The sequence below is a fragment of the Petaurus breviceps genome, unplaced genomic scaffold (assembly GCF_028583685.1).
Source record: "Petaurus breviceps papuanus isolate PSGF00001 unplaced genomic scaffold, PetGlider_PUasm1.0 175, whole genome shotgun sequence".
In the NCBI taxonomy this organism is placed as follows: domain Eukaryota; kingdom Metazoa; phylum Chordata; class Mammalia; order Diprotodontia; family Petauridae; genus Petaurus; species Petaurus breviceps.
The window spans coordinates 8,055,288-8,081,698 of NW_027185764.1; the positions used below are offsets into that span (position 1 = coordinate 8,055,288).

The 26,411-nt window shown below is 43.6% G+C and overlaps 1 protein-coding gene across 1 annotated transcript; it reads right to left on the bottom strand.

Moving 5' to 3' along the window:
- Positions 1–1,733: 1,733 nt before the first annotated feature.
- On the bottom strand, positions 1,734–23,849 carry ARPC1B (actin related protein 2/3 complex subunit 1B). Its single transcript, XM_069084726.1, has 9 exons — positions 23,697–23,849; positions 18,211–18,315; positions 15,998–16,220; positions 12,986–13,093; positions 10,843–11,049; positions 8,361–8,436; positions 5,328–5,521; positions 3,639–3,729; positions 1,734–2,086 (listed from the first exon to the last, which is right to left on the bottom strand). Exons 1-9 carry the CDS (start codon positions 23,758–23,760, stop codon positions 2,048–2,050), a joined length of 1,107 nt encoding a protein of 368 aa, XP_068940827.1. The 5' UTR covers positions 23,761–23,849; the 3' UTR covers positions 1,734–2,047.
- Between the last annotated feature and the right edge of the window lie 2,562 nt (positions 23,850–26,411).

A 26,411-nucleotide genomic window follows, 5' to 3' on the forward strand; every position in this document is an offset into this window, starting at 1 on the left:
TGGGATCATAGCTTGAGAGCTGGAATGGACTAGATGCCATCTGGTCTCATTTTACAGTGCCTTTGTGTAGTGCCAACACAATGTTCACAGCACCGATGGTGACTGTAATATGTTGGCATAGTTCTCAGTGGCAAAATATAACAGACTCTCCATACATAAGACAGAAGCAAAACATTTATTCAGACACCAGAGAGCAAAATCCCAATACCAAGAAACTGAATCCATCATAGTAGCAAAGAAGTTAATACACATTAATGTGATATAATGTGCTATAGCACAGCATGAAGCCACACCATCCTTTAATCTTCCCATAAACCAACACTCACAAGCCTGTCTCCCTGGGTGCGTCCTCTCCCATCATCTAGCCACTCTGACTCCCAGCTTCCTATGGGCTCTGCTCTGCTCAACTCCTCCCACCACAGGCTCCATGTGATTACATTTGACCTATTAGGGGGCAGGGAAGGTCTTCAAATTCCCATAACCATATCAGATGAGGAAACAAGTCCAAGGAGATATCTTACCCAAAGTTACTCAGATGTTGTTGTTCAGTTGTTTTCACTTGTATCTGACTCTTTGTGATTCCATTGAGGGTTTTCTTGGCAAAGATGCTGGACTGGTATTTCCTTCTCCAGCTCATTTTACAGATGAGGAAACTGAGGCAAGCAGGGTTAAGTGACTTGCCCAGGGTCACACAGCTAGGAAGTGTCTGAGGCTGGATTTGAACTCATAAAGATGAGTCTTCTTAAGTCCAGGCCTGACACTCTATCCGCTGTGCCACCTAGCTGCCCTCACACAGGTAAAGTACCAAAATAAGGCTTTGAACCCAGGTCCTCTGCTAATGTTCTTTGCCAAGTGCTTAATTAACTATTCCTCTACCTGAAGCCTCCTTAATCCGGAGGTGTCCAACACACAGCCTGTAGGCCCCAGGTGGCCACAATACTCCCACTGCTATGGGAGCCAGCTTAAAAATGAGAAATACTTAACCAAATAAGCTAAAACACAATAAAACATAGATAATATTACATTGAAAAACTAAGCCAATATATGGCCTGCAGGGGACCTTAGGTACCAATTAGTGACCCCTTTCCTATTTAGTTTGACACAGTTCCCTTAACCACCAAATGTAGAGTGAGCCACCAGCTCATGAGATAAAATGTACCAAACCCTCAGAATCAAATCATATTAAAGTAAAAAGACACTTGGGTCAGCTAGGTGGTACAGTGGATAGAGTATGGGCCCTCAAGTCAGTAAGACCTAAGTTTAAATTCAGCCTCAGACACTTACTAGCTGTGTGACCCTGAGCAAGTCATTTACTCCCAACTGCCTCCCCGCCACCAAAAAAAAAAGACATTTCAGAGATAGTGCAGTCTAACCCTTTCAGAAGATGAAATTCTGGAGCACGTGTTTACAATGGAAGGGCCACTCTATTGGAATGTAGGTTTGAATCTGGACTCTACCCATATGGCCTTTGGCAAATTACTCCTCTGGGCCCCAGTTTCTACCTCTGTAAAATAAAAGGGTGGGGGAGGGGTTAGACTAGATGACTTGTGGGGTCCCTGCGGCAGTGAATGGATGGCCCCATGATTCTGTAAATGACTTATATGAAGTTACCTAGCTGGATAGCCGCCAAGCCAAGACGAACCTAGGGCTTCTGACACCCCCTCCCACCCCCGCCCCCAGTCCAGTGCTATCCCTATTTTATTATGGTCAATGAAAGAAACAGAGGCAGAGGCACCACTCGGTTTCCATTTTTATTCTCTCAATGTCTTGAAGCAGCTTATGACCAGCATAGTTCTGTTTTAAATATACATATAAAAGAAAGCATTTGTGTCAAGGGTGTTCTCCCTGGACATTTCAGAAAAAGGTACCCCTGACTCTCCCCAGGGGCCTCTGCAGAGGGAAGGATGGGATTGCTAGCCACTTTGGGCGGTCAGGTTTGCAAAGGGAAAGGGGAAGGCGAAGCTGGCATCCTGGAGCATGCCTGGCAGCCGAGGGTCTTCCTGCTCCTAGGGAAGGTGGGGAAACCACCTTCCTACTGTATTCTGGCTCATTTGATCTTGAGATCTTTCAGGGCTGACTCCAGGCTCTGAAATGAGAAAAGAGAGAGGGGGTTACTCTTCACGTCACTGGACAGCTCCCTTATCACACTGCTGCCCTCCTGCAGGCTGGGGTTGGGCAGGAGCAGCTGACCCTGGGCAGAAGGGACACAGCTGGGTGGTACAGCTGGATAGTGCTGAGCCTGAAATCAAGAAGGCCTGAGTTCAAATCCAGCCTCAGACTTACTAGCTGTGTGACCTTGGACTAGTCACTTAACCTCTGCCTGCCTGTTTCCTCAAGTTTAAAATGGAAATCATAATACCTACCTCCCAGGGTTGCACAAATGAGAGACTATCTGTAAAGTACTTAGCATAGTGCCTGGTACATAGCGAATGCTATAAAAAAATGGTAGTTTAAAAAAAGAAGGAACAGAGGTGGCTAGGTGTTGCAGTGAGTAAAGTGTTGGCCCCAGAGTCAGGAGGACCGGAGTCCGGTTCTGGCCTCAGACACTTAACACCCACACAAAAAAACTAGCCAGGTAACCTGGGGCAAGTTACTTAACCCCAACTGCCCTACAAAAGGCAAAAAAAAAGAAGGAACAGAGAGGGGGGAAAATCAGCAGCATAGGATAGACTGAATTTCAACACTAAAGCTAATGAGCTTTGACAAGATTCTAGCAGCCCTAATGCATCACCACACTCTGGTCTGGCCCCAGCGGTTTGCTTGGTGTCCTGACAACACCCTTTTCAGCTACCTCTTCCTTCTGACACTGCCTTAACCACACACACAAACACCCCCCCCCCATTTGTCATCTGGTCCTCTGTCAGCTGATCTCCTGCCTGGAGCTCCTTAAACCACAGGATGTGGATAGCCACCATGAGGAGAAAATGTTTGACTTGCAGTCAAGGAAACAGGAGTTCAAAACCCTTCTTGTATGTGTGAGTGTGGACAAGAAATTTAATGTCTGAGACTCAGTTTCTTCATCTGTAAAATGGGGGTGATAATAATAGCACTTTCCTCACAGGATTATTCTGAAGAGCCCACAAGATAATGTACAAAAAGCACGTAAACCTTAAAGCACTATGTAAATGTCAGCTATTATGTGACCAGGACTGAGTTCTTGCTTAAGACCAGTCCTAGAGGTACACAGCAAACCCTCCTTTCATGGAGGGTCCTCAGAATGAGGAAATAATGAAAAAAAAAACTAGATAAAAATTACAAACCCCAGGAGCCACATGCTCAGCCCTAACTCAAGGGACATCCCTCTCAGGGCATAGTTTCCCCATTCTTTCTAGTTAGCTCTCCTACCAGCCATCCAACCAAGAAAGCTTTAAAGGGAAGAAACTCTAGGTTCCAGGGTTCTTGTGAAATGAACCCAAAAGGACAACCAGAAACTCCATCTGTGGCTTATGTAGCCCAAAGTTCTCTGGATAGAGTGTGTTTTGAGGGAGTGGGGAACCTTCAGCCTCAAGGCTACACCCAAGGACCTAGGACGTCACATGTGGCCTCAAGGCCACAGCTTCCTTACTTCTGGGGGGATTGCCTGGGGCTGAGAAATTCCAAGATGCCATTTGTCCAAGCCCAGTTGATTCTGGACTCACCTTCACATCCCAGATGCTCATCCCTCCATCCATCCCGGTGGTGCAGAACTGAGAGCATTTGGCTTTCCCCCCAGTGAGTACAGATATCTGACTGCAAAGGAGAATGAATAGATTTAAGAACAATTCTGCCCTGTTGTGGAATTCTGCACACCGGTCCCAGGACAGGTGGCCCTCCCTGAGCTCACAGTTTCTTTTCCACAAGAAAGATCTATGCCATCCTCCCAGACTCATAACCATGTTCTCTTCCTCCCTCCCTCATCTTGCCATCCCATAGCAATGCCTCAGCCTAAGTTCAGCAGTTGCCTTGAACTCACTGAACTTCCTGCTTTTCCTGTTAAGGGTCTGGCAGGACCCTCAGAGACTTCAGGGAAGGAACCCAACAGATGGAGCCTAGGAAAATACCCCAGAGGCAGCTAGGTGGTACAGTGAATAGAGCACTCACCCTGGAGTCAGGAGGACCTGAGTTCAAATCCAACCTCAGACAATTGACACACTTACTAGCTGTGTGACCTTGGGCAAGTCACTTAACCCCAATTGCCTTGCCTTCCCCCCTCAAAAAAAAAAAAGAATATACCCTACTGGATTCTCCAGGCCACCTAGACTAAAATCCTGCCTCAGGTACTTTATTAACAAATAATTAACCTCTCAAACATTTTCTGTGTGACCCCAGGCAAGTCACTTCACCCTGTTTGCCTCAGTTTCCTCATCTATAAAATGAACTGGAGAAGGAAATGGCAAAACCACTCTGGTATCTCTGCCAAGAAAACCCCAAACGGGGTCACAAAAAGTCAGACACGATTGAAAACGGAGCAACAGCAAAACTCTCAGTGCCTGTTTTCTCATCTGTCACATGAAGAACCAGACTTGGTAACCCTTAGGGTCCCTTCCAACTCTGTATCTATGATCCTGTGGTCTCTTTAATACCATATTCCTGGTCAGTTACTAGTTCCAGACCTAGAACATGGCATTTTTGTATGAAGAATGTTGAATAAATCACATTTTGAACTGCTTTTGTACTTTTTTAGGCAAGACCTGCGATTTGAGCCATGACTCAGATTCCCTGGGTGAGAATCCTCTCCACCAATGCGTCTACAGCTCTTTGGAGCTTATCATCCTGAGAGCTGTCCAGGGGCACCAAGAGGTCAGTGGTCACACATCTAGGAGCATCAGAGACATGACTAGACCCAGGTCTTCCTGTCTCCCTCTCTCTCCACTACATGATGTTGCTTCGTTCTTGCTTAAAACAAGACCAAAAACTAACAAAATTCATATATTTAAATAGCTACTTGATTCTATTTGGCCTCTATTAATTTATAAAAATTAATGGGGCTGGGATTTGGATGGATTTCTGACCATATATCCCACTACTGAAAGCCATGGAGGCCCTGACCCACATCCCTAAGCTTACAGCTTGTGAGCTGCAGGTAGGCAGGGACCTTGTCTTATATTGTGAATTCCCAAGTACTGTAAACTCAATACTCAATCAATTACCAAAAAGAGTCTACTTATTCCCTAGGGCCCAATACCAACCTCTCTGCCCAACTTGCAGAGCACTGAACCCCATCTTCTGCACCTGGATCCCACTCTCACATCTGGACCACCCCTGCTTCTGCAGTCAGCCCCAGCCTCCATGTTCAGTCCCTCTAAAGGACCCCACCCTTCTGCCCCAAGGCTGGGCCGTCCCCATACTTGACACTGTTCTTATGCAGGGTGTCCAGGCTGGCAGAGGTATCAGAGCTGGCCCGCTTGTCCAGGCTCTGGAAGCGTTCCCGGGCAGTCATGCCACGCTGGGAATTCTGCTTGGGCACATCGAGCCGCCCTCCGAAGCTCAGCACCCCAGACCCCCCCTCATAAGTAAAGAGCATGGGGAAGCAGTCGTGTCCCTGGGGGAGGAGAAAACCAGAGTTAGTAGTTGGTAGAGAAAGAGTCATTGGCACGTGGTGAAAAGAGCCTTGGATGTGGAGTCTGGTCCCAGAGCCAGCTCTACCCCTTGCTGGCTTCATGACTCTGAACCTCAAGTTTTCTCATTTGTAAAATGGAAATAATAAAACTTAGGGTACCCATTTCGAGGGTTATTTTATGTGAAGTGCTTTCTAAACTATTTGTTCAGTCATTTCAGTCATGTCTGACTCTTTGTGACCCCTTTTGGGGTTTTCTTCATAATGATACTGGGTGGTTTGCCATTTTGTTCTCCAGATCATTTTACAGATGAGGAAACTAAGGCAAACATAGTGAAATGACTTGCCAGGGTCACACAGCTGGTAAGTGTCTGAGGCCCAAACTCAAGTCTTCCTAACTCGAGGGTCAACACTCTATCCACTGCCCAAAGCGTATAAATGTGGGCTAGAAAGCATGCCATGGGGGTAGAGCAGCACTTCTTAAACTGTGGGTTGTGACCCCATATGGGATTATGTAACTGAATGTGGGGGTCTTGAGAAATTTGGCAACAATGAAAGGTTTTTGAACAGGCAACAACCAAAAATTAATTCAAAATCAAACATAATGAATCCAAAGTGTTTCTGGTAGTGCTTTCCGTGTTGCATTGTACAGCTTCACTGCAGCATGGGTTCTGAACACATAACACACGTGCTTTGCAGTTCACATGTCATCATGCCACACAACACCAGTGAATACCACCAGAAACACCTTGGCGCAGATTCCAGACTGCCATATGTTTTGAAGTGCAGTGTTTTTACTGTACACACAAAATCATTTAATGAATTTTGACTTGAAATTAGGACAGAATCTCCAGCAATTTCTGAAATGGCCCTAAACTAGCACTTGTTAAACTGTGGGTCATGACCCCATATGACTTTAAGTTTTAAAAGCTTAAGAAGCACTGAAGGGGTCGCAAATGGAAAAAATTTAAGAAGCCCTTTCAGTCCTGACTTGAATTCCAGTCTTAACCCTGATAGATACTAGCAGTGTGACACTGGCTAAGTCCCTTAATATCTCAGTGCCCTCAGGCAACTCTCAAAAAATACAAATGGCCAACCCATGCCAATCTGCATTGGTAGAGGGGGTTTCCTGACTTGGTCTGGTTAAAAAAAACGTACACAGTTTAACTTAGGAAGCCATAAGACAAAGCAAAGAATATAGAATTAATATGTGTTGTCTCCCTACTAGAAAATAATTTCCTTGAGAGCAGGAATTTTTCCATATTTTGTCCTTGTCTCCCCAGTGCCCAGCACAGGGCCTAGTTGATTGAGGGGTAGATAAATAGTACACATATTATCCCATTTCACAGATGAGGAAACTAAGGCTTCAGTTAGTCCATGATGACACAGCTAATAAATGTTGGAGCAAGGATACAAATGTAGACCTCTAAGATCTCTACTTCTAAAAGTCTAGCACTTGATCCATACTAAGCTGCCTTGAAATAATATTTGAGCTTCCTATCTCACAGTGGTTGTTGTGGGGGAAAGAATTCTGTCTGTCAGTCTTCAAGCAATATAGAAATGGGAACTACACATCCATCATATTGGCCAAAAAAAACCACAAAATTAAAAGCAATGAAATTCAGTTCTGGCAGGACTACAGAAAAATATGTATACTTATACATCACTGGTGGAACTGCAAACTAGGAACATCTCCTGAGAAAGCAATGTATAGTAAAAGTTACAAAAATATTCATGTTCTTCACTCCAGTAACTAATTAATTAATTCCAGTGATTAACAGAAACCTGCTTTGAAAATGTCATCCAGAGTAATGTGGAAATATGTTTAAAATGATTGCACATGTTTAACTTGTATCAAATTGCTTGCCATTTGGGGGGAGACGAGAGGGAAGGAAAAGAAACTTGGGACTCAAAATCTTTACAAAAGTGAATGTTGAAAACTATCTTCACATGTAATTAGACAAAATAAATACTATTCAGTGTGGGGGGAAGTGTCATCAGTAAGTAAAAACAAAAAAAAATAAGCTGTATGTTCAAAGATAATCATAGCATCCTTAGTTGTAACTATGAAAAAAAACATGGAAACAGCTTAAATAGTCAGCAAAAAGGAAGGAAGGAAGCATTTATTAAATGCCTAGATCCTGCTATGCCCTTTATAAATACTATCTCATTTGATTTTCACAATGACCCTGGAGATAGGTGCTATTATTATGCATATTTTATGATTGAGAAAACCAAGGCAGAAAGAGGTTAAATGACTTGTTTACAGTCACACAGTTAATAAGCATCTGAGGGTTGAATTTGAACTTGGGTCTTCCTTACTCCAAGCTCAGCACACCCTCCACTGTGCCACCTAGCTGTCTCCCATAGAAGAACAGTTAAATAAATAGAAGTAAATATTATAATATAATTAAGATTAGTCTGAGGAATAAAAATCCACATGGACTTCTTGTGAAATAATGGAAAAAATGGGGGCAAGGGGGAAGGACCAGACAAATAGAGTGCCCTATAACAGAAAACATGATTAGACAAAGAAATAACCCTGATGGAGACTCAGGGAAAGTGACTGAAATACATCTATTTGAATATAAATAATTACAAATTCCAAGAAGAAAGGGGGCGGCTAGGTGGCGCAGTGCGTGCTGGCCCTGGAGTCGAGAGGACCTGAGTTCGGTTCCGGCCTCAGACACTTAACACCCACACACAAAAAACTAGCCGTGTAACCTTGGGCAAGTTACTTAACCCCAACTGCCCTCCAAAAGGCAAAAAAAAAAAAATCCAAGAAGAAAGAACAATGTGAACTAATGGAGTTATTCTTGCTTACCGCGGCCACAAGGCTGTTTTCAGTGATGAAGGTGAGTGCCAGGAGGGGCAGGGTCTCCGAAGCCAGGGAGGCCACACTGGAAAGGAAGAGGACGAGAGGAGGGGTGTCACATGAAGCTCACTCCATTAACCCTGCCGGCACCAATTTTCCTGTCTCTACAGTCAGGGGCATGGCCAATCCTCCCACCCCAAACTCAGGGATGTGCTAAGGATGGATGAAGAGTGGAGGGCTTTGCAGGGCTGCAAGAATGGATGACTATCTAACCATATGACCACTTCCCTGACATGGGGGATGGGAAGAAGAAGAAAAAAATGAGCACAACCCAGCAATTGCTGGCGAGCAGAGAATATGGCAGCAACAACAAAAACAAACAAACAAAAAAACCCAGCATGGGACAGACAGAAAAAGGATCTGCAGAAATTTCAACAAGCTAGAATGATGGGTCACATCTCATAATAAACATTTCACAGAAATAAATATGAAAGCCCCAAGACATCCAGAAAGTCAGTAGCACAGTAAAGGTGAGGGAGGTGTGCCTAGATAACAGTTCAAGTGAAAAAGATGTGATGGTCTTGCTAAAAGTTAGTTTTCCAATTGTTTCTGACTCTTCGTGACCCCATCTGGGGTTTTCTTGGCAGATACTGGAGTGGTTTGCCAATTCCTTCTCCAGTGCATTTTACAGATGAGAAAACTGATGCCAACAGGGTCAAGTGACTTGCCCAGGGTCACACAGCTAGGAAGTGTCTGAGGCTGGCTTTGAACTCAAGAATATGAGTCTTTTTGACTCCAGGTCCATGCTCTAACCATTGCACCATCCAACTGTAATGGTCTTGGAGACTGCTAATTCAGCCTATCAACATGGCGAGCAAACCAAAAGTCTTTGGTCCCATTAAGGCATAATGCCCAAACCCAGAGAGGTCAGAGTCCCAGTGGACTCTGCTAGTCAGACCACATCTGGAATACAGAGGTCACTTCTGGTCATGATATTTTGGAAAGGATATTGGCAAACTAGTATACCTAAGGGAAGGAAAACCAGAAAGATTAAAATTCCACAACAGAAGAACCAGCTGAAGGGACTGGAAATGTCTAAGCTAAAGAAGAGGTGGTTTCAGAAACACATAATTGCTTCAAATATTTGAAGGCCTTCCTCTTCCTTTCACATGGAAGAGGGAGAGGATTGTTTGGCCTCACAGCACAGAATTCCAAGCACAGGGTAGAAGTTTGAGAGACAGATTTCAACCTCCATATACAGGTCTCCACAGCCTTAGTGAAGATTTAAGCTATGAAAGCTCCAAAGTTATTGATGCTTACAACTTAAAAAGCTATTACACTGCTATAAGAAATGATGAGCTTGATGATGAACTTGGGGCAGCTAGGTGGCACAGTGAATAGAGAACTGGCCCTGGAGTCAGGAAGATCTGAGTTCGAATCCGGCCTCAGACACTTGACACACTTACTGGCTGTGTGACCTTGGGCAAGTCACTTAACCCCAGTTGTCCTGCCTTCCCCCCTCCAAAAAAAATTGATGAGCTCACTGATTTTAGAAAGGAATGGAGAGACTTCCATAGAATAACGAAGAGAATATTGTAACAGTAACAGCAGCATCCTTTTAAGAATAACTTTGAGCAACCAAGTCATTCTGACTATTATAAATATCCAAATTAATCTCAAAGACCCTATGAAGGAAGATGCTGTTTGAATCCAGAAAGGAACTTTCCTACACTGTAGGAAATGATGAGCAGGTTGATTTAGAAAAACAAGGAAAGACTTGGACCTATGAAGGAAGATGCTCTCCACCTTCAGAGAACAGTCATATATGTGTGTGCATGTACTATATACATGTGTATGTTCATCCATGTTTATGTGTGTCTTATATGTACACACATAGACAGATGTATATCCATGCTTAATTGTAGCTTTCCTTCGGGAGGGAGGGAGGAAAACATGAGGTAAAAAGTGCACAGCAAAGAGCCAAAGAAAACCAACAAGGAAGCAAAGAAAAGATGGGGCACCTCTGAGAACAATGGGCAGTACTTCTTATATAGCTTTTCTTGAAATAGAAATGTATTGTTTTATGTTGAATTCTCTCTCATGGTCTGCTGTGTACGTGGCAATGTTTTTTCTTTTCTCACTTTGTATTTAAGTGTAAATTTTTTTTAATTACCAAAAAAAAAAAAAAAAGTTACAACTTTAAGCTGTTAAAGCTTCCAGCTCCACTAAGACTTTTGGGATCCCCGGTAAAAGCAAACCTCTCCTGTCCCATAGTGCAATGGGTTGCCTCAAGAGGCAGATGAAGTTAAGTCTTCAAGCAGAGGATGGATGGTCAGATGCTGGGAATTTTGTCAAAAGGGCCTCTTCTACAGATACAGGTTTAGTCTTAGACCAGTAGCTGGGTCCCACATCCACCAGTCTCTCCAAGAAGGTAGGGTGGGTTTTAAGGGAAAGAGGGGTCCCCCACTGCATCTGCAGGCTTCCCACTTACGCCATCTTCTTGTTGGCATCAGCCAAGCACACGGTGCTGTCGTGGCTCACCCAGGCCATGCGATTGCCGCTGTCGGAGAAGCAGACACCATGGACCCAGCCGCAGCTGCTGCTGGACTCAAACATCAACTCACCAAAGGGCATTTTGGAGCCCCATGGGGTGGGTGAGGGTCTCTCTTCCACCTCCTTGATATAGGCGGAGAAGATTCTGGGGGAGGAGAAGGGAAGGAAAGCCCAGGTGAACAAAAGGGTTTTGTGGGGACAGAGGAAGAGAGAAACCTGGGTGGGCAACAGTGTGGTCCTTTTTAGCTCTCCCAAAGGGAGTCCACTGTGAATGGGTGGGGCATGGAGGGCTTGGACAAAGCACACTGAGTGTTTTCCAGCCCCCAACATTTATATTCAAACAAAATCAGATTCAACCAGGATTCTTTTTGTGTGTCATGGACCCACGTTGGTGGTGTGATGAAGCCCATGAACCTCATTCACAGAATAATGAAAATAACTGTAACCTAGAAGGATATTTGAATCATCTAATAATCAAAATGGATCTGGATATTTTAAGAGTTCTGGAAACTTATATCAACAAAGTAGTATTGATTTTACATACATACACACACACACACACACATTCTTTGATCTGATGATGTGGGGATTTTCTTGTTAGTGCATTAATAATAAAAATGTGTGTTTCTAACTAAAAAAAAAAGAATAATGGTTTTAAATACATAAAATAAAATGCATGAGATTACAAAAGAAACCAGATGTGTCGAAATACAATTATTAAAATTTTTTTTAAAAAACCAGGATCATGGACTATAGGTTAATCATTTCTGGGTGGGTGGGAAAGCATTGTTTCTTTGTGCCCCAGTTCTCTCATTTACAAATCCAGGGAGCTGAATTCAAGGATGTGTTAGCAAATGTTTAACAACCAGGTCTCCAGAAGAAATTATTACCTGGGATACCCTTTTAAGGTTAATCTGCATTATTAACATTTTCTCCATCCATCACTTTCTTAAATCTACACAATAAACAAAACCATAAATAAAGCTCTTAATCTGTCATGTCTGCTGATTCCTGAAAGGAAAAGTTCTTACAGTGAAAATTTAACAATTGACTCTTGTGAGCCAGTTTGAGCTGTCTCCAGTATACCCCTAGTTGGAATAGATGTGAAATGATAAAAGTTTGTGAGATTTTAATAGATCAATGAATGAATGAGAAAACGTTTATTCAGTACTTATGTGCCAGGCACTGTGCTAAAGTAATCTCTGTCCTCAAGAAGCTTACACTCTAGCTAGGGGAGACAACACATAAAGGTTAGTCTTTAGCATCTCCAGCTTCCCTTTTCTCTAATGTGGTTTCCTTTCCTTCTTATTCATGTGCCTCTACTAAGGTTAAGAAAAACTTAGTTTTCCAACCCTCAGCAGGATCCACAGCCTTTATCTCCCTGAGGCTCAGAGAGGCCTTTCCTGGCTGTCCCCTAACCTTACCACTGCACTCTAGTGCATTCCTTCTGAGATGACCTTGCATTTATGACATGTGTGTGTACGTACATGCATACATACACATATGTATCTTGTGAGTACACAGTTATTTGCGTGTTGACTCCCTTATTCAATATGAGTTGTTTGAGAGCAAATACTATATTTTTGCCTTAATCTACAGCCTCCATACTTAGCATAGTACATAGCATATAGTAAGTGCCGAATAGATGTTTGTTGACTGACCAAGCTAGAAGAATGAGGCTCCAATGATAGAATGTCCGGCATCAGAGATTAGGGAGCCTTGGTGACATGTTATCTTACTCAAATTCCTAGCATTCTCTTCTTCCTCCTGACTTACATTTGTTCAACACTAAAGTACATAAAATTAAACGTTTGGAATTGGGGAAGGGGGGAGGAGTGGACATTTTAGATCCCCTTACACTTTTTTTTAACTATTCTCATTTTAAAAGAAACTAACCCTATTTGTTCCGAATGAGTTTCCTTCTGAAAGGGCTTTCAAGGTTATCAACTGACATCAGAGAACAAATCCCCTTCATCCCTATTAAAAGCTCCTAGTCCCAGGATCCAGAGGCCCCACCCTGTGCCCATGGGCAGGGGCAGGACAGCTGGACCCCTGGGTAGCCATTGCCCTCCATGACTCACCGGCACTTGAAGTCACAGGAGCCAGCGGCCAGCAGCACATTGTTGGGGTGCCAGTCCAGGCTGAGGACGGTTGATCGGATTGGCTTCTTGATATGTTTGCAGACCCACCTGAAGGACCAAGACAGACACAGACAATCAGAATTCCCTTTGCTGATCAGAAAAGCCAAATCCATCCAGCACAGATTCATAGTATGTTAGAGCTGTATGGACCTGACTTAGAGATTGTCTAGATGGTGACGTTAGGTAGATGAAGACACTGAGACCTCAGGAGGTCATGTGACTTTTCCTAAAGCACATAGGTAGATGAAGATGAACCTGGAACCCAGGACTCCTGACTCCTAGTGTTCTCTCAATCACTCCAATTAAGATTGCCTCTCGTGAGCAGGTAAAAATAACTAGATTTCAGCATGGCGAGATGGAAATAGAGCAAAGAATGCCAAGCTTGGAAATGTAAGATCACAGCCCAGAGGCCAAATTATCTAGCTCTCTCATGTTACAGAGAAAGAAAAGGAGGCACAGGGCAGTGGCTTGCCCAAGGTCAGATGGCAATAGGCAACAGAAAAGGGACTTGAACACAGGTCATCTAATTTCAGATATAACATGCTCCTGGATTGAATCTGTTGAATCCCAGTTTTGTCCCTATCTTGCTAGGTGACCTTGGGCAAATAAGTCATTTCCCCCTCTTGGGGTCTCAGATACCTCTTCTTTAAAATGAAGGGGCTGTATCAAATTGGCTAACATGACAGAGAAGGAAAATGACAAATGCTGGAGGGGGTGTGAAAACTAAGGTCACTAATGCACTGTGGGTGGAGTTGTGAACTGATCCAACCATCCTGGAGAACAATTTGAAACTATGTTCAAAGGGCTTTGACCCAGGAATACCACTACCATAGGTCTGTATGCCAAAGAGATCCAAGGAAGAGGAAAAGGAAGTATATGTACAAAAATATTTACAACAGCTCTTTTTGTGGTGGCAAAAAATTGGAAATTGTCTAGACAAGTTGTGGTATATGATTGTGATGAAATACTATTATCCTATGAGAAATGACAGGATTGCATACCCTCTTGGGAAGGGGAGAGGGAAGGACAGGAGAGAAAATTTGGAACTCAAAATCTTGTGAAAGTGAGTGTTGAAAACTAAAAATAAATTAATGATAATTAAAAAAAAGAAATGATGAGAGGAATAATTTCAGAAAAACCTGAGAAGACTTGTTTGAACTGATGCAAAGTGAAGTGAGCAGACCCAGGAAAATATTGTACACCACAACAGCAATATTGTAACGACAATAACTGTGAAAGACTTAGCTACTCTGATCAGCAAAATGATCCACAACAATTCCAAAAGACTCATTATGAAAAATGTTATCCACCTACAGACAGAGAAGGGATCAACTCTGAGTACAGATTGAAACATAATTTTTTTCTTCTTTTTTTTTTTTGGTCTCCCACCTGCCCAAGTATGTCTAATGTGGAAATAGGTTTGGTATGTATCATATGTAAAATGTATACATATATGACAAATGCATGAGACACATACCGTGTTTCCCCGATAATAAGACACTGTCTTATTAAATTTTTGGACAGAAAAACACCAGAGGGCTTATTTTCAGGGGAGGGCTTATTTTAATGAACATTGACAGCAATTTTAATAAACAGGTAAATGTGAACAAAAAAATGTACCTTTATTCAATAATGAATTCAATAAAGAACAGGATGACGCGCTCACTGCTGCAGCTCTGATTGGATGCAGCTCAGAGCGCGGCGTGCGTTTCACTGGGGGGGGACGGTGCATACAGAGGGTACCGTAATGTAGCGTGTCGCACAGGGGATCACCCTCACTACAGTAGCAATCTCAATAGGGCTTATTTTCGGGGGAGGGCTTATTTTAGAGGAATCTTACACAGTAAGGGGAGGGCTTATTTTCAGGATAGGTCTTATTATCGGGGAAACACGGTAGGACATGCCTAATACATAATTGCATAATGAGTACTATATTTGTTGCCTTTTCAATGGGTAGAGGAGGGAGCAGAAATAGGGAGAGAATTCAGAATTGAAAATAAAAACAAAAAATTAAATTAAATATTAAAAACAGATAAATGAGGAAAGAATCAATGAATGAATGAATGGATAAATGAATTAATAAATGGATGGATGGATAAATAGATAAACGAGTGAATGAATATATCAATGAATGAATGAATGTGTTGGATTAGACATTCTCTAAGGTCCCACAGTGGGTAGAGCGCTGGATTTGAAGTCAGAAAGACTGTGGTTCAAATTTCACCTCAGGGGGTGGCTAGGTGGCACAGTGAATAGAGCACTGGCCCTGTAGTCAGGAGGACCTGGGTTCGGATCCGACCTCAGACACTTAAACACAAAAAATAGCCACGTGACCTTGGGCAAGTCGCTTAACCCCAATTGCCCTCAAAAAAAAAATTTCACCTCAGACACTTATCTTTGTGACCCAAGGTAAATCACTTCACCTTTCTGGGCCTTGGTTTTCTCCTCTCTAAAATAAGAGAGTTGGGTCAGGTGGTCTCTCAGGTCCCTCCCGGCTCTACATCTCTGACTCAATAAGCCTTACAAATATCAAATCATGACCGTTTCTCACTAGCCAGAGTTCTGAAATACTCTCTCTGCCCCTAGCCCTGGCACCTGGTGGGGAGGGAATCTTCTCCTTGCCTCTATCTGGCCATTCTCCCTCTGAGATGGTGTAAGCCCCCTCTAAGAGTCAGCTAGGGGCCTAGAGTCAGGAAGACCAGAGTTCAAATCCAGCCTCCAACACTTTACCATCTGTGTGACCTGTTTGCCTTGGTTTCTTGGTCTGTCGAGTGGGGATTATGATAGTGCCCACCTCCCAGGGCTGTTGATGATGAGATCAGATGAGATGATGTCTGTAAGAGCGCTGAGCAGAGTGTCTGGCACACAGAAGGCTTTTTATAAACACGTACTTTCCTAGCCCAGCCCCATTCTTCCAGCTCCTCTGTCCACCCTCACGCTCCCACTACTCACCAATCATTCTCCTGTTCAAAGTAGCAGATGGAGATGACGCGGGAGCCGCTGCCCACCGCAAACTTATTCTCCTTGGGGGACCACCGGACGCAGCGGGCGGCCCGGTTGATCCTCAGGATGACCAGGGTGGGCTTCCAGATGTAGCCCTTCAGAGTCCACACATAGGCGTTGCGGTCTGTACCACACGTGACAATGCGGTTGCTCTCGGGTGCCCAGTCGATGCCTGCAGGCCGAGGAGGGGAGGAAGGGGTCAGAAGAGAGCATCAGGTGCCCCAGCCCCCCCACCAACCCCACCCCAACAGCAGGGAATGGGTCACTTGTAATTCCATGGGGATTCCAGCAGGGAGAGCTCTTGCCCTTCCTTTCCTTATCAGACCCGAGAACAGATCCAGAGGGGGAAGGTACCTTAGAGGCCATTTCACCCAGCCCCCTTAATCTTACAAATGAGGATGCTAAAAGTCCAGGAAGATTAAGTGATTTGCCTAAGGTCACACAGGCACTCAGCATCAGAGACAGGATTTGAACCCAGGTCCTTTAACTCTGTGCCATGCTGACTCCTCTAAGTTCATGTCTTCATACCTCTAGCACCCTTTCCTATGCACCCCTACAGCCCCAATCCCTGGGAATAACGTGGAAGGCCCATGATGTTGTCACTATGAGGAGGTCCCAGTGTGGGAACTCCCTCCTTCAAAGGCAACCTGATGTAGAGACTGAAATTCCCATCGTGAAATTTACACCTTTGGGTATAAAGGCATTGTGTCTCCAGAAGGCCCCTGCTAAAAGGTAAGTGCTGGCTTGATTCACTGGCACACACTGACATTGTTATGTAAAATTTGTATGAGTCCAGTTAGACCCCAGAGGACATGACTCATAGGCTAGGAAGTACAGTTGTTGTTGCTGTTCAGTTGTTTTGTTGATGTGTCTGACTCTTTGTGACCCCATTTGGGGTTTTCTTGGCAAAGATCCTGCCATTTCCTTCTCCAGCTCATTTTACGATGAGGAAACTGAGGCAAACAGGGTGAAGTGACTTGCCCAGGGTCACACTGCTAGTAAATGCCTGAGACTGGATTGAACTCGGGTCTTCCTGACTCCAAGCCTGGGACTCTATCCACTGCACCACCTAGCTGCCCCTTGTGGGGGAGGGTATATCCACGGGGACACTAAAGACAAAGTCACTTAGTCACTTGCTTCAAAAGTCGGCCACAAACAAGACAGAGCCTGTCACCAGGAGTGCAAACTGAGGCCAAGGCCAGGTCCTCACATTCTTTGGAAAAAGGGACTATGTTTCCCTGAACCAAAAGATGAGGGTGAATAAAGAGCCACAAAGTTCAATGAATTCTTGGGATAAAGGAACTTTTTCCAAGCAAAGGCTTTCTTCTCCACTCATGTCCCTGGTCCCTACAAACTGACAAAGTCAGTCATAGCTCAGTGGGTCTCAGTGGCTCAGGGAGAGCCTGGGAGCCAGAGAGAAGGGACAGGAAGATGGGGAAGGATCAGGAGAGGGAAGAATCGGCTCTTCAGCTTTGTGGTTTCTAAAGTTAAGGGCTTTGATGATACAAGTTTAAGGGACTAGTAAAAATGTGCTGTGGACTACACATCTGCCCTTGCCTTTGAGAGGCTGTACTAGATGACAGAATTGTAAAGTCAGAAGGAAACTTGGCAATTCAATTTAGTTCCTTCATTTCACAAAGGAGGAAACTGAGGCCCAAAGAGAAGTATTTTGCCCAAGGCCATACAGAGCCAGCATTCAAGCCCAGGTCTTCTGATTTCCAGTCCAACGCTCTTTGTACTTTGCCATGCTTCTTTTTCTTGGAGGGGAGAAGGCAAGGCAATTGGGGTTAAGTGACTTGCCCAAGGTCACACGGCTAGTAAGTGTCAAGTGTCTGGGGTCACATTTGAACTCGGGTCCTCCTGACTCTGGGGCCAGTGCTCTATTCACTGTGCCACCTAGCTGCCCCAGCCATGCTTCTTTATCCAAATGCTCCAAGATTGCATGTAGTGCTAACATTCACTCTGGCCTTGGAGGTGAGCATCATTGCCCTCATATGAAGAAACAACAAACTTTTCTAATGAACCTCTGGCCTGTTGGTGGCTCTACTGTCTCTGTCCCTTCGCTCTATATACACAGACCTCTATTCCCCTGGGAAGAAACAGAAAGGGTCAGGACCAGGGTCTCCCCACTGAAGCACCCAGGGGTGCTCACCCAAACTCACCTGTCACTTGTCCATTGTGCTCCTTAAGCTCATGCACCTTAGTCCACTTGGTTCCATCCTTCTTATAAATGTAAACCTCATGGTTGTTTGGACAGATAGCAATCTCTGTGGGGTGATAAACCAAGGTCATTTGTTTTATCAAGGTCACTGTCCTGCCAGTGGCAGAGGGGGAAGAGAGAAGAAGAGGGGGAGAAAAGAGAAGAGGGAGGCAGGGAATCAAGGGGGGGGGGAAGAGAAGGGAGCACTGGAAAAGGGAAGACAGGCTGGGTTCAAGTTTCTATGGATCACAAGGAAGCTGGATGGGAATGAGTGGAAGACAAATTAAACTTTAGCCCACCACCCCTAAAAAGCAGTCACTCCCCTCCCTTGTTTCCATAAAGCATACACATGTACAAGCATCCCCGGGCTCACAGATGCATATGATGAACCCATACCCAAACACACAGAGAATAATGAAACTAAATGCTTTGAGGGGGATGATTTTCCATCAGGCTCTGACCCAAATGGACAATGCAGTGTAGGAAAAAGAACGTTGGACTGGGAACCAAGAGACCCAGTTCAACCATGACCATTCACTGTGTGACATGGGTCAAGAGCGCTGGGTCTAAATCTGAGTTCAAATCCAGCCTCAGACACTTACTAGCTGGGTGACCCTAGGCAACCTTCTCAGCACAGGTTCCTCATCTGTAAAATAAGGATAATAATAACACCTGCTTCCCAAAGTTGTTGTGAGGATCAAATGAGATAATATATGTAAAACATTTGGCACAGTGCCTGGCACACAGTAGGCATTTAATAAATGCTTGTTTCTATTCTGAGGAATCATCTCACAGCCATCAGATTTCTGTCACACATGACAGAAAAGGAAAATGACAAATGCTGGAGGGGATGTGGGAAAATAGGTACACTAATGCACTGTTAGTGATGTAATGAACTGGTTCACTCAATCATTCTGGAGAGCAATTTGGAGCTATGCCCAAAGGGCTATGAAACCATGCATACTCTTTGACCCAGAAATTCCCCTACTAAGTCTATATCCCAAAAAGATCAAAGAAAGAGGGGAATGAACACATATATGTGCAAAAATATTTACAGCAGCTCTTTTGGCAGTGGAAAATAATTGTAAATCAAGGAGATGCCCATGACTGAACAAGCTGTTTATGTGATTGTGATGAGGAAGATGGTTTCAGAAAAACCTGGAAAGACATATGAACTGATACAAAGTGAAGTGAACAGAAGCAGGAGAACATCGCACACCATAACAACAATATTGTGATGACAATAACTGGGAAAGACTTGGTTACTCTGATCAAGACAATTCCAAAGGAGAATTGATGAACACTGAGTACAGAATGAAGCACACTTTTTTCATTTACTTTATTTTTCTTTCCTTTTTTATTTTTTGCAGCATGGCTAATATGGAAATATGTTTTGTATGACTTCACATGTATAACTGATATATATTGCTTCCATTTTCACTGGGTGGGAGAGGGGCTGGAGGGAGTGAGAGAATGAGGAACTCAATATTTTTAAAAATGAATGTTAAAATAAAAAAAATTTTAAATGCTTATTTCATTTTGTCTTTTCTCTCTTCCTTCTTTCCTTCCACAAAATGAGGACTGTTACCCCTTAGGAAAAGAATATCACAGAATGTCAGAGCTAGAAGGAAATTTGGAGATCATCCAGTCTGTCTAATTTTATAAAACAAGTTCTAACATTCAGTGGCTCTTAGACAAAGTGGCTGTTCCGGCATGAGCAAAACCAGTCCAGAAAGGGAAAAGACAGTCCTTAGAGGAGTAAAGTTATCCTGAGGAGGGAAAAGGGGAAGAGAGAAGATCTACCCAAAGCCAGAGTTTCCTGTGTTTCCACTAGGGTGACCCTCTTAGCCTTGGCAATAAAGGAAGTAATTTGCAAACTATTACCAAGTATTTCAAAGTACATAGGGAGAAGCTAGGAATATCCTCACTGATACCTGGTACAAGTTGTGAAAACAAGGTCTTTGGCGGAGACAAGGAGGATCATGGGAGTGGAATGCTGCATGCACTGCCAGATGAGGTCATTGTTAGTTTGTTTTGCTGAATTTCCTTTGTTTCTAGGGGGCTTCGGTGGTGGTAGTGGTGTATATTAGGAAACTAATGTGATATAATCTGTTTTTAATTTCATTTCACAAAGTCACAGATTTAGAGTTGGAAGAGCTCTTGGAGATTATTCCTTTATTTGTGGATGAAGAAAGTAAATCCCAAAGAAATAAAGTCACTTAACTGGAACTTGAACCTGGATCTTGGGACTTTAGCAACTTTAAATTTCAACTATAGAATTTCAACTGCCTTCTCAATGGATGCATAGAAAGAGCAGAGTCGGGGGCGGTGAGGTGGCGCAGTGAATAGAGCACCGGCCCTGGAGTCAGGAGGACCTGAGTTCAAATCCGGCTCAGATACCTAACACACACACACACACACACACACACACACAAAACTAGCCGTGTGACCTTGGGCAAGTCACTTAACCCCAATTGCCCTCCAAAAAAAAAGTAGAGTCTGAGAGAACCAGTGCGGCTACTGTAATTCAAGGATGGCATGATGGTTATGTGGGGACCAATAGAAAAAACAGCTGGGTGAAGGAGGAGAGTACATATGGGAGAAATATATGAAAAAATCATGCTCTCTCTTGGCTCCTCATGCTAAGGATTAGCTCAAGAGTCCTTCTGCACTGGAACCCAAAAGTGGTCCCCCTCTCACAGGCATCAACAAACGTTTTTACCAAAAGGAAAACAAGAACTGCCCAAAGCTCACTTCTTTTTTTTATTCAATAGCAAGGCAACTCAGACCAAGCCCGGTTTGGGGCTAGCCCAGTGGGACAGGTAGTGAGTGCCCAAGGGCAGTTTAAAGAAAGGTAAATGGAGAGCTCAGAGTGCACAGCAAGTCTGTAAAATGGGGGGAGCTAGTTCCAGGGCAGAGATGGAAACACTAAGGCTGAAATAAGTGAAATGATTTACAGGGAGTCATACAATGGGCTTGTGGCAGAGATGGTGCTAGACAACCGGTCTCCTTACCCCTGGTCTGCCGCTCTTTCCTAAGTGTCAGGACAGCAAATTTTTGCCATCTAGACCTTTGGTAAATGAGAAGACAAGGTAACAGTAGTAGAAGTAATAATAATGATAATAATAATAAGAGGAGAAGATGGAAAAGGAGGAGGAAGAAGAGGGGAGGAGGAGGAGGAAGAGGAGAGGAGGAGAAGGAAGAAGAGGAAGGAGAAGAGGAGGAAGAGGAGGAGAGGAGGAGGAGGAGGAAGAAGAAGAGAGGAGGAGGAAGAAGAGGAAGAGGAGAGATGGAGGAGGAGGAAGAAGAGGAAGAGGAGAAGAGGAGGAAGAAGAAGAGGAGAGGAAGAAAAGGAGAGGGGGAGGAGAAGGAGGAAGAGGAGAGCCATTTGCAAAACACTCTAAATGTATTATCTCATTTGATCCTCACAACAGCCTGGGGAGATGGGTGCCATTATCATTCCCATTTTACAGAAGAAGAAACCAGGGTTGAGGTAAGGAGAGAAGAGCTCTTTCATCCCAACAACATATGTTGGCTTGTAATTTATCAGCAAATTTCCATTGTGAAAGGAGCTAAGATTTCAAGGGAAGCCAATTAGAGACAGGACACAGACAATGTGTAGCCATGGTCCTTTAACCCTACTCACCCTGTAGAACTTTCCCTGCTTCTGCTGTGAATCTATTTATGTAGGAATAGGAACTGATTCCTCTGAGGACTAGGAAAGCAGAGGGGCCTACTCCCTCCCTGAGGCTCAGAAGAAAGCTCCATTTCTGTTGCTCATATTAGTGCAGGTTGAACCTTTAATATCTATACAAAAATTTTGGGGGCCACTTGGTAAATAGGTTTTAATCTGTGGAGAGCCTACTCAGAGAGAGACACTGCTAGGCTTCTGAAGAAAGATGGCTCTTAGAGAGAAGCCAAGCTACCCTGAGCAGTGGGTAAAGGAGGAGGGCCTTCCCTGGGGCTAACAAAGCCACTAAAATAGTCCCTCCCTTAAAGAGCTTCCAGATTAGCTGGGGAGACAAGAAAGATGGGGAATCTTTATGCTTCCCTTCAGAAATCCCCTTATACTTCTATACTCTCTGTGCCCTCCCCAAATGACTGTAAAGTATTTGTTGGGGATCCTAGCATTGGGTTTGTTTGTTTTTTAGCATCCCCAGAACCTACCATGGTGCCCAGAACAAGTAGACTCATAAGTTATGTCTGCATTATTGAATAACAAGACAAGGCAGCTTATGCTAAATGTCAAATGAATTGACCCAGACCAGAATTGGGGAACCTTCGGCCTTAAGGCCCTTAAGGATCACACTTGAGGACCTAGAGGGCTACATGTGATCTCTAGGCCTCAGGTTCCCCACCTCTGGTCTAGACAAGGCAGTAGGAATCTGGGGGAAAGAGAGAGACACTATTTTGGATTGGGGGGGGGGGTGGAATGGAGGTAGGGGAACAATCCATGAGAGCTTCATGGAAGAAGCGAGCTATGAGCTGGGCCTTCAAAGTTGGGTAGAATTTATATAGGTCAAGAGTAAGGAGAGCTGTCCAGGAGGGGCAGGGAAGGTAGGAGCAAAAGGCAGGCTGGTGAAGAAGAATGTGGAAAGCCCTTCTGGGGGGATAGTGAGAAGGCCAGGTTGGTTTGGGGCAGAGAGTTCATATAAGGGAAGTACTAGAAGACAAAGCCAGTCTTCAATTCCTAGCGCCTCCTGAATTTAGAGGCAGAAGGGACCTTAGAGGTCATTTGGTCAAATTCCTCCTTTTTTTTATCTGTTTGTTTTTCCAGCCACTCCTTTTACTGTGGCCTAGAGAGGTTAAGTGACTGGCCCAAAGTCACAAAGGCAGAAAATATGCGAGGTTAAATTTGAACCAATGTCACCTGACTCTAGAGTTTTCCACTGTATCATACACAGCATCCCTTAAACAGGAAGCAATGTGGACCAATGGGGAGAGCTCTGGTTTGACACTTCTAGGTCAGTAATTAGTTCATTAAGTGACTTTGGGAAAGTCACTCCCCATCTTGGGGCCTCAGTTTCCTGCTCTGTCAAATGAGGGGGTTGGACTAGAAGGCCTCCCAGCTCTAAATTTCTAGTATTCTTTTGGTTTGACCTCCAAATTAAAGGTTCTTAATCTTGGACCAGTGAACATGGGGTCCTTGTTTTTAAATTTTGATTACTATAGTTCAATAGAATTGGTTTCCTTTGCAATCCTACATATTTTACTGTGAATATATAGACACATATACATACACATTATATATTTCAAAACTTCTGCTGAGAAGGGGCCCACAAGCTTCAGAGGTGTTCACAACACCAAAAACCTGAGGAAGCCTAGATAACGCTGAATTCTGCTCCAGTAGCTTCTCCTGGGGAGGGGCCCCTCTTCCTCCTGCGCATGCTTGGCCCTCAGAAGGTGCCCAGGGCAAGTGAGCTGAATTGAGTCTAAGGGGGCACTCACGGGTTCTGTCCTTGTTCCAGGCATGACAGCTGATGGGCTCAATCAGGAAGCTGTGGTAGGCCATGGTGAATTTTTCTGCTGTTGCAAAGGAGAAGAGGTAGCTGTGTTAGATCACTTTGCCTCCTTCCCCCAAGTATCTTCGAAAAAGAGACCAATGAGAGCTGACCATTTATAGTCCTGGACCAGAGGGCTTCCAAAAAGCCCGTAATTATGCAAACCCCGCCCCTACCACACCACACCCCCTACTAACTCTAAACCCTACGTGGAGAAACAGACTTTTGTGACCTGTGGCTTCCCATCCATTGGGAAGGAATGGAAAGAACCCTATCCTTTCCATCCCTTCCTTCCCCTTTTAAATCCATCCTTTAGAAATGATACTGCTGGCACTATGTTTTACATGATTGAACATGTATAATCTATATCAAATTGCTTATCGTCTCGGGGAGAGGGTAGGTGAAGGAATGAGGGAGAAAATTTGGAACTGAAAATTTTTTAAAAAGTGAATGTGAAAAATTTTCTTTACATGTACCTGGGGGCAATAATATTATTTAAATAAATAAATGAACAAAGAAAGAAAGAAGTGATACTTCCAAAGCACAGGCCTGACCTGTGACCCTCATCACTCCTTTACTCAATAAACTGCAGTGGCTCCCTATTACCTCTGAGATCAAATACTAACGCCTGTTTGGCATTTAAAGTTCTTTATGACCCAACTTCAACCTACCCTTCTAGTCTTTTTATACATATTCTTCATAAACTCTTCTGCCTAACCGAACTAGCCCCCTTGCTGCTCTCCATGGGTGTACACACGTATTGTCTTTGTATATATTCTGTATCTGCTTATGTACATTCAGTTCCCCCATACAATGTAAGCTCAAACTGAAGAATGATTTCTTTTTTGTTTTTTCTGTCCTTACTGCCTAGCACAGTGGGCTAGGATCATGGAAGGTGCATAATAAATGCATATTCAATATTCATAAATTCATATTTATAATTGATTGGACTGGAAAAAGACCAGAGCTCTCATCTGCTTTAATTTGCTCTGCATCTTTGGGCATGTTTTAGTTGTGAGGTTCAAATTAGATAATGGATGTAATCCATTGCAAAATGCTTTATGCAAACCTTAAAATGCTCTACAAATGCTTTTACCATCATTATCATTAGCAGCAGCAGCAGCTGAGTGGCATAGTAGCTAGAGTTCCGGGCTGGGAAACAGGAAGGTTCAACTTCCTGCATTTAAATCTGGCCTTAGACACTTACTATCTGTGTGACTCTAGGCAAGTCACTTTATCCTGTTTGCCTCCGTTTCCTATTCTGTAAAAATGAGTTGGAGAAGGAAATGGCCAACTACTCCAGTATCCTTCCCAAGAAAACCCCAAAAGAAGAGTCAGACATGGCTGAAAAATGAACTTAACATGTGCCAGGAACTGTGCTAAGTAACAAGAAATATAAAGAAAGACTCCTCCCCCCCCCAAAAAAAAAACAACCCAGTCTTTTCAAAGGAGGATTCTCAGTGAGGAAGACAGCATATAAATAAGGAGGGTACATACAAGATCTAGAGAGAATATTTTCAGGTAATCTTCAAAGGGAAGGTACTAGGTATGGGGGGCATGGGGGAGCAGAATCAGGACTAGGAAAGACCACCTGGGGAAGATGGGATTGGAGCTGAGTCTAAAAGGAGGCCGGAGGGGCCAGAGAATTCTACTGGACAAGGCAAAACAAGCAGTTAGAAAAAGGAGCAAAACCGGTTTAGTTGCAACAATTATTGGCTTCTGAAAAAGATCACAGATTGACAGAGTCTGAATGCAGATCGAAGAAAACTATTTTCACTTTATTTTTTCATGGCTTTTTTCCTTTTGCAAACTGTTTCTTCTTCCACAACATGCCTAATATGGAGATATGTTTTACATGACTGCACATATATAACCTCTATCAAATTACTAACTGGCTTAGGGAGGAGGAGGGAAGGGAGAGAGGAAGAAAATTTGGAACTCAAAATTTTGTAAAAAATTGAATGTTAAAAATTGTCTTGATGCATAATTGGAAAAAACAAAATACTATTAAAAATCATAGGTTTAGAATTGTAAGGGATGTCAGTGGTCAGCTAGTTCCCCTTTATTTCCACTTCCCACCCCCCTTTATTTGGCTAATGAGGAAACTGAGGCCCAGAGATGACAAGTATCTTGTCCAAGGTCCCACTGCTAATGAGGAGAGAGAATTTCATTGCTGTCTCTTTGTCTCTAAGGCACTACACAGTGCATGAAAGATATGAAAGATACTTAATAAATGCATATTTCCTTCCATTCTTCCCTTAATAAAGATTTACTGATTGGATTCAATTGCCTAAGGACCTTAGAGCCTTACCTATATTAAACTAGCTAGCAGGAGTACCTTATATTAGGGGTTTCTTACCTGAGGTGCATGGATAGATTTCAGGGAGTCTATAAACTCAGATGGGGAAAAAATAAGATCTTTATTTTCATTGACTTCTAATTGAGATTTAGCATTTCTTGTTGTAGCAAAAGACATTATTCTGATGAAGGGATCCATAAGTTTCACTGTACAGCCAAGAGTTCTTGATACAAAGAAGGCTAAGGACCTCTCCCCTACATGTTAGGCACCTGGAGTGGGGGCAGTGTTTGCTGATGAGAACTGACCAGCTTGGAAATAGTTTGTAACCCTATCTCCTATCATACCCTGGAGCAAAAGATTCCT

What these genes read in the sequence shown, in the direction of transcription:
- ARPC1B (XM_069084726.1), bottom strand. Translation starts at nt 23,760, where the DNA reads ATGGCCTACCACAGCTTCCTGATTGAGCCCATCAGCTGTCATGCCTGG. An exon ending in CTGGAACAAGGACAGAACCC is followed by an intron (nt 18,316 to 23,696) that starts GTGAGTGCCCCC and finishes ATCACCCCACAG; the next exon opens with AGATTGCTATCTGTCCAAAC. An exon ending in TTTGAACAGGAGAATGATTG is followed by an intron (nt 13,094 to 15,997) that starts GTGAGTAGTGGG and finishes TTGGTCCTTCAG; the next exon opens with GTGGGTCTGCAAACATATCA.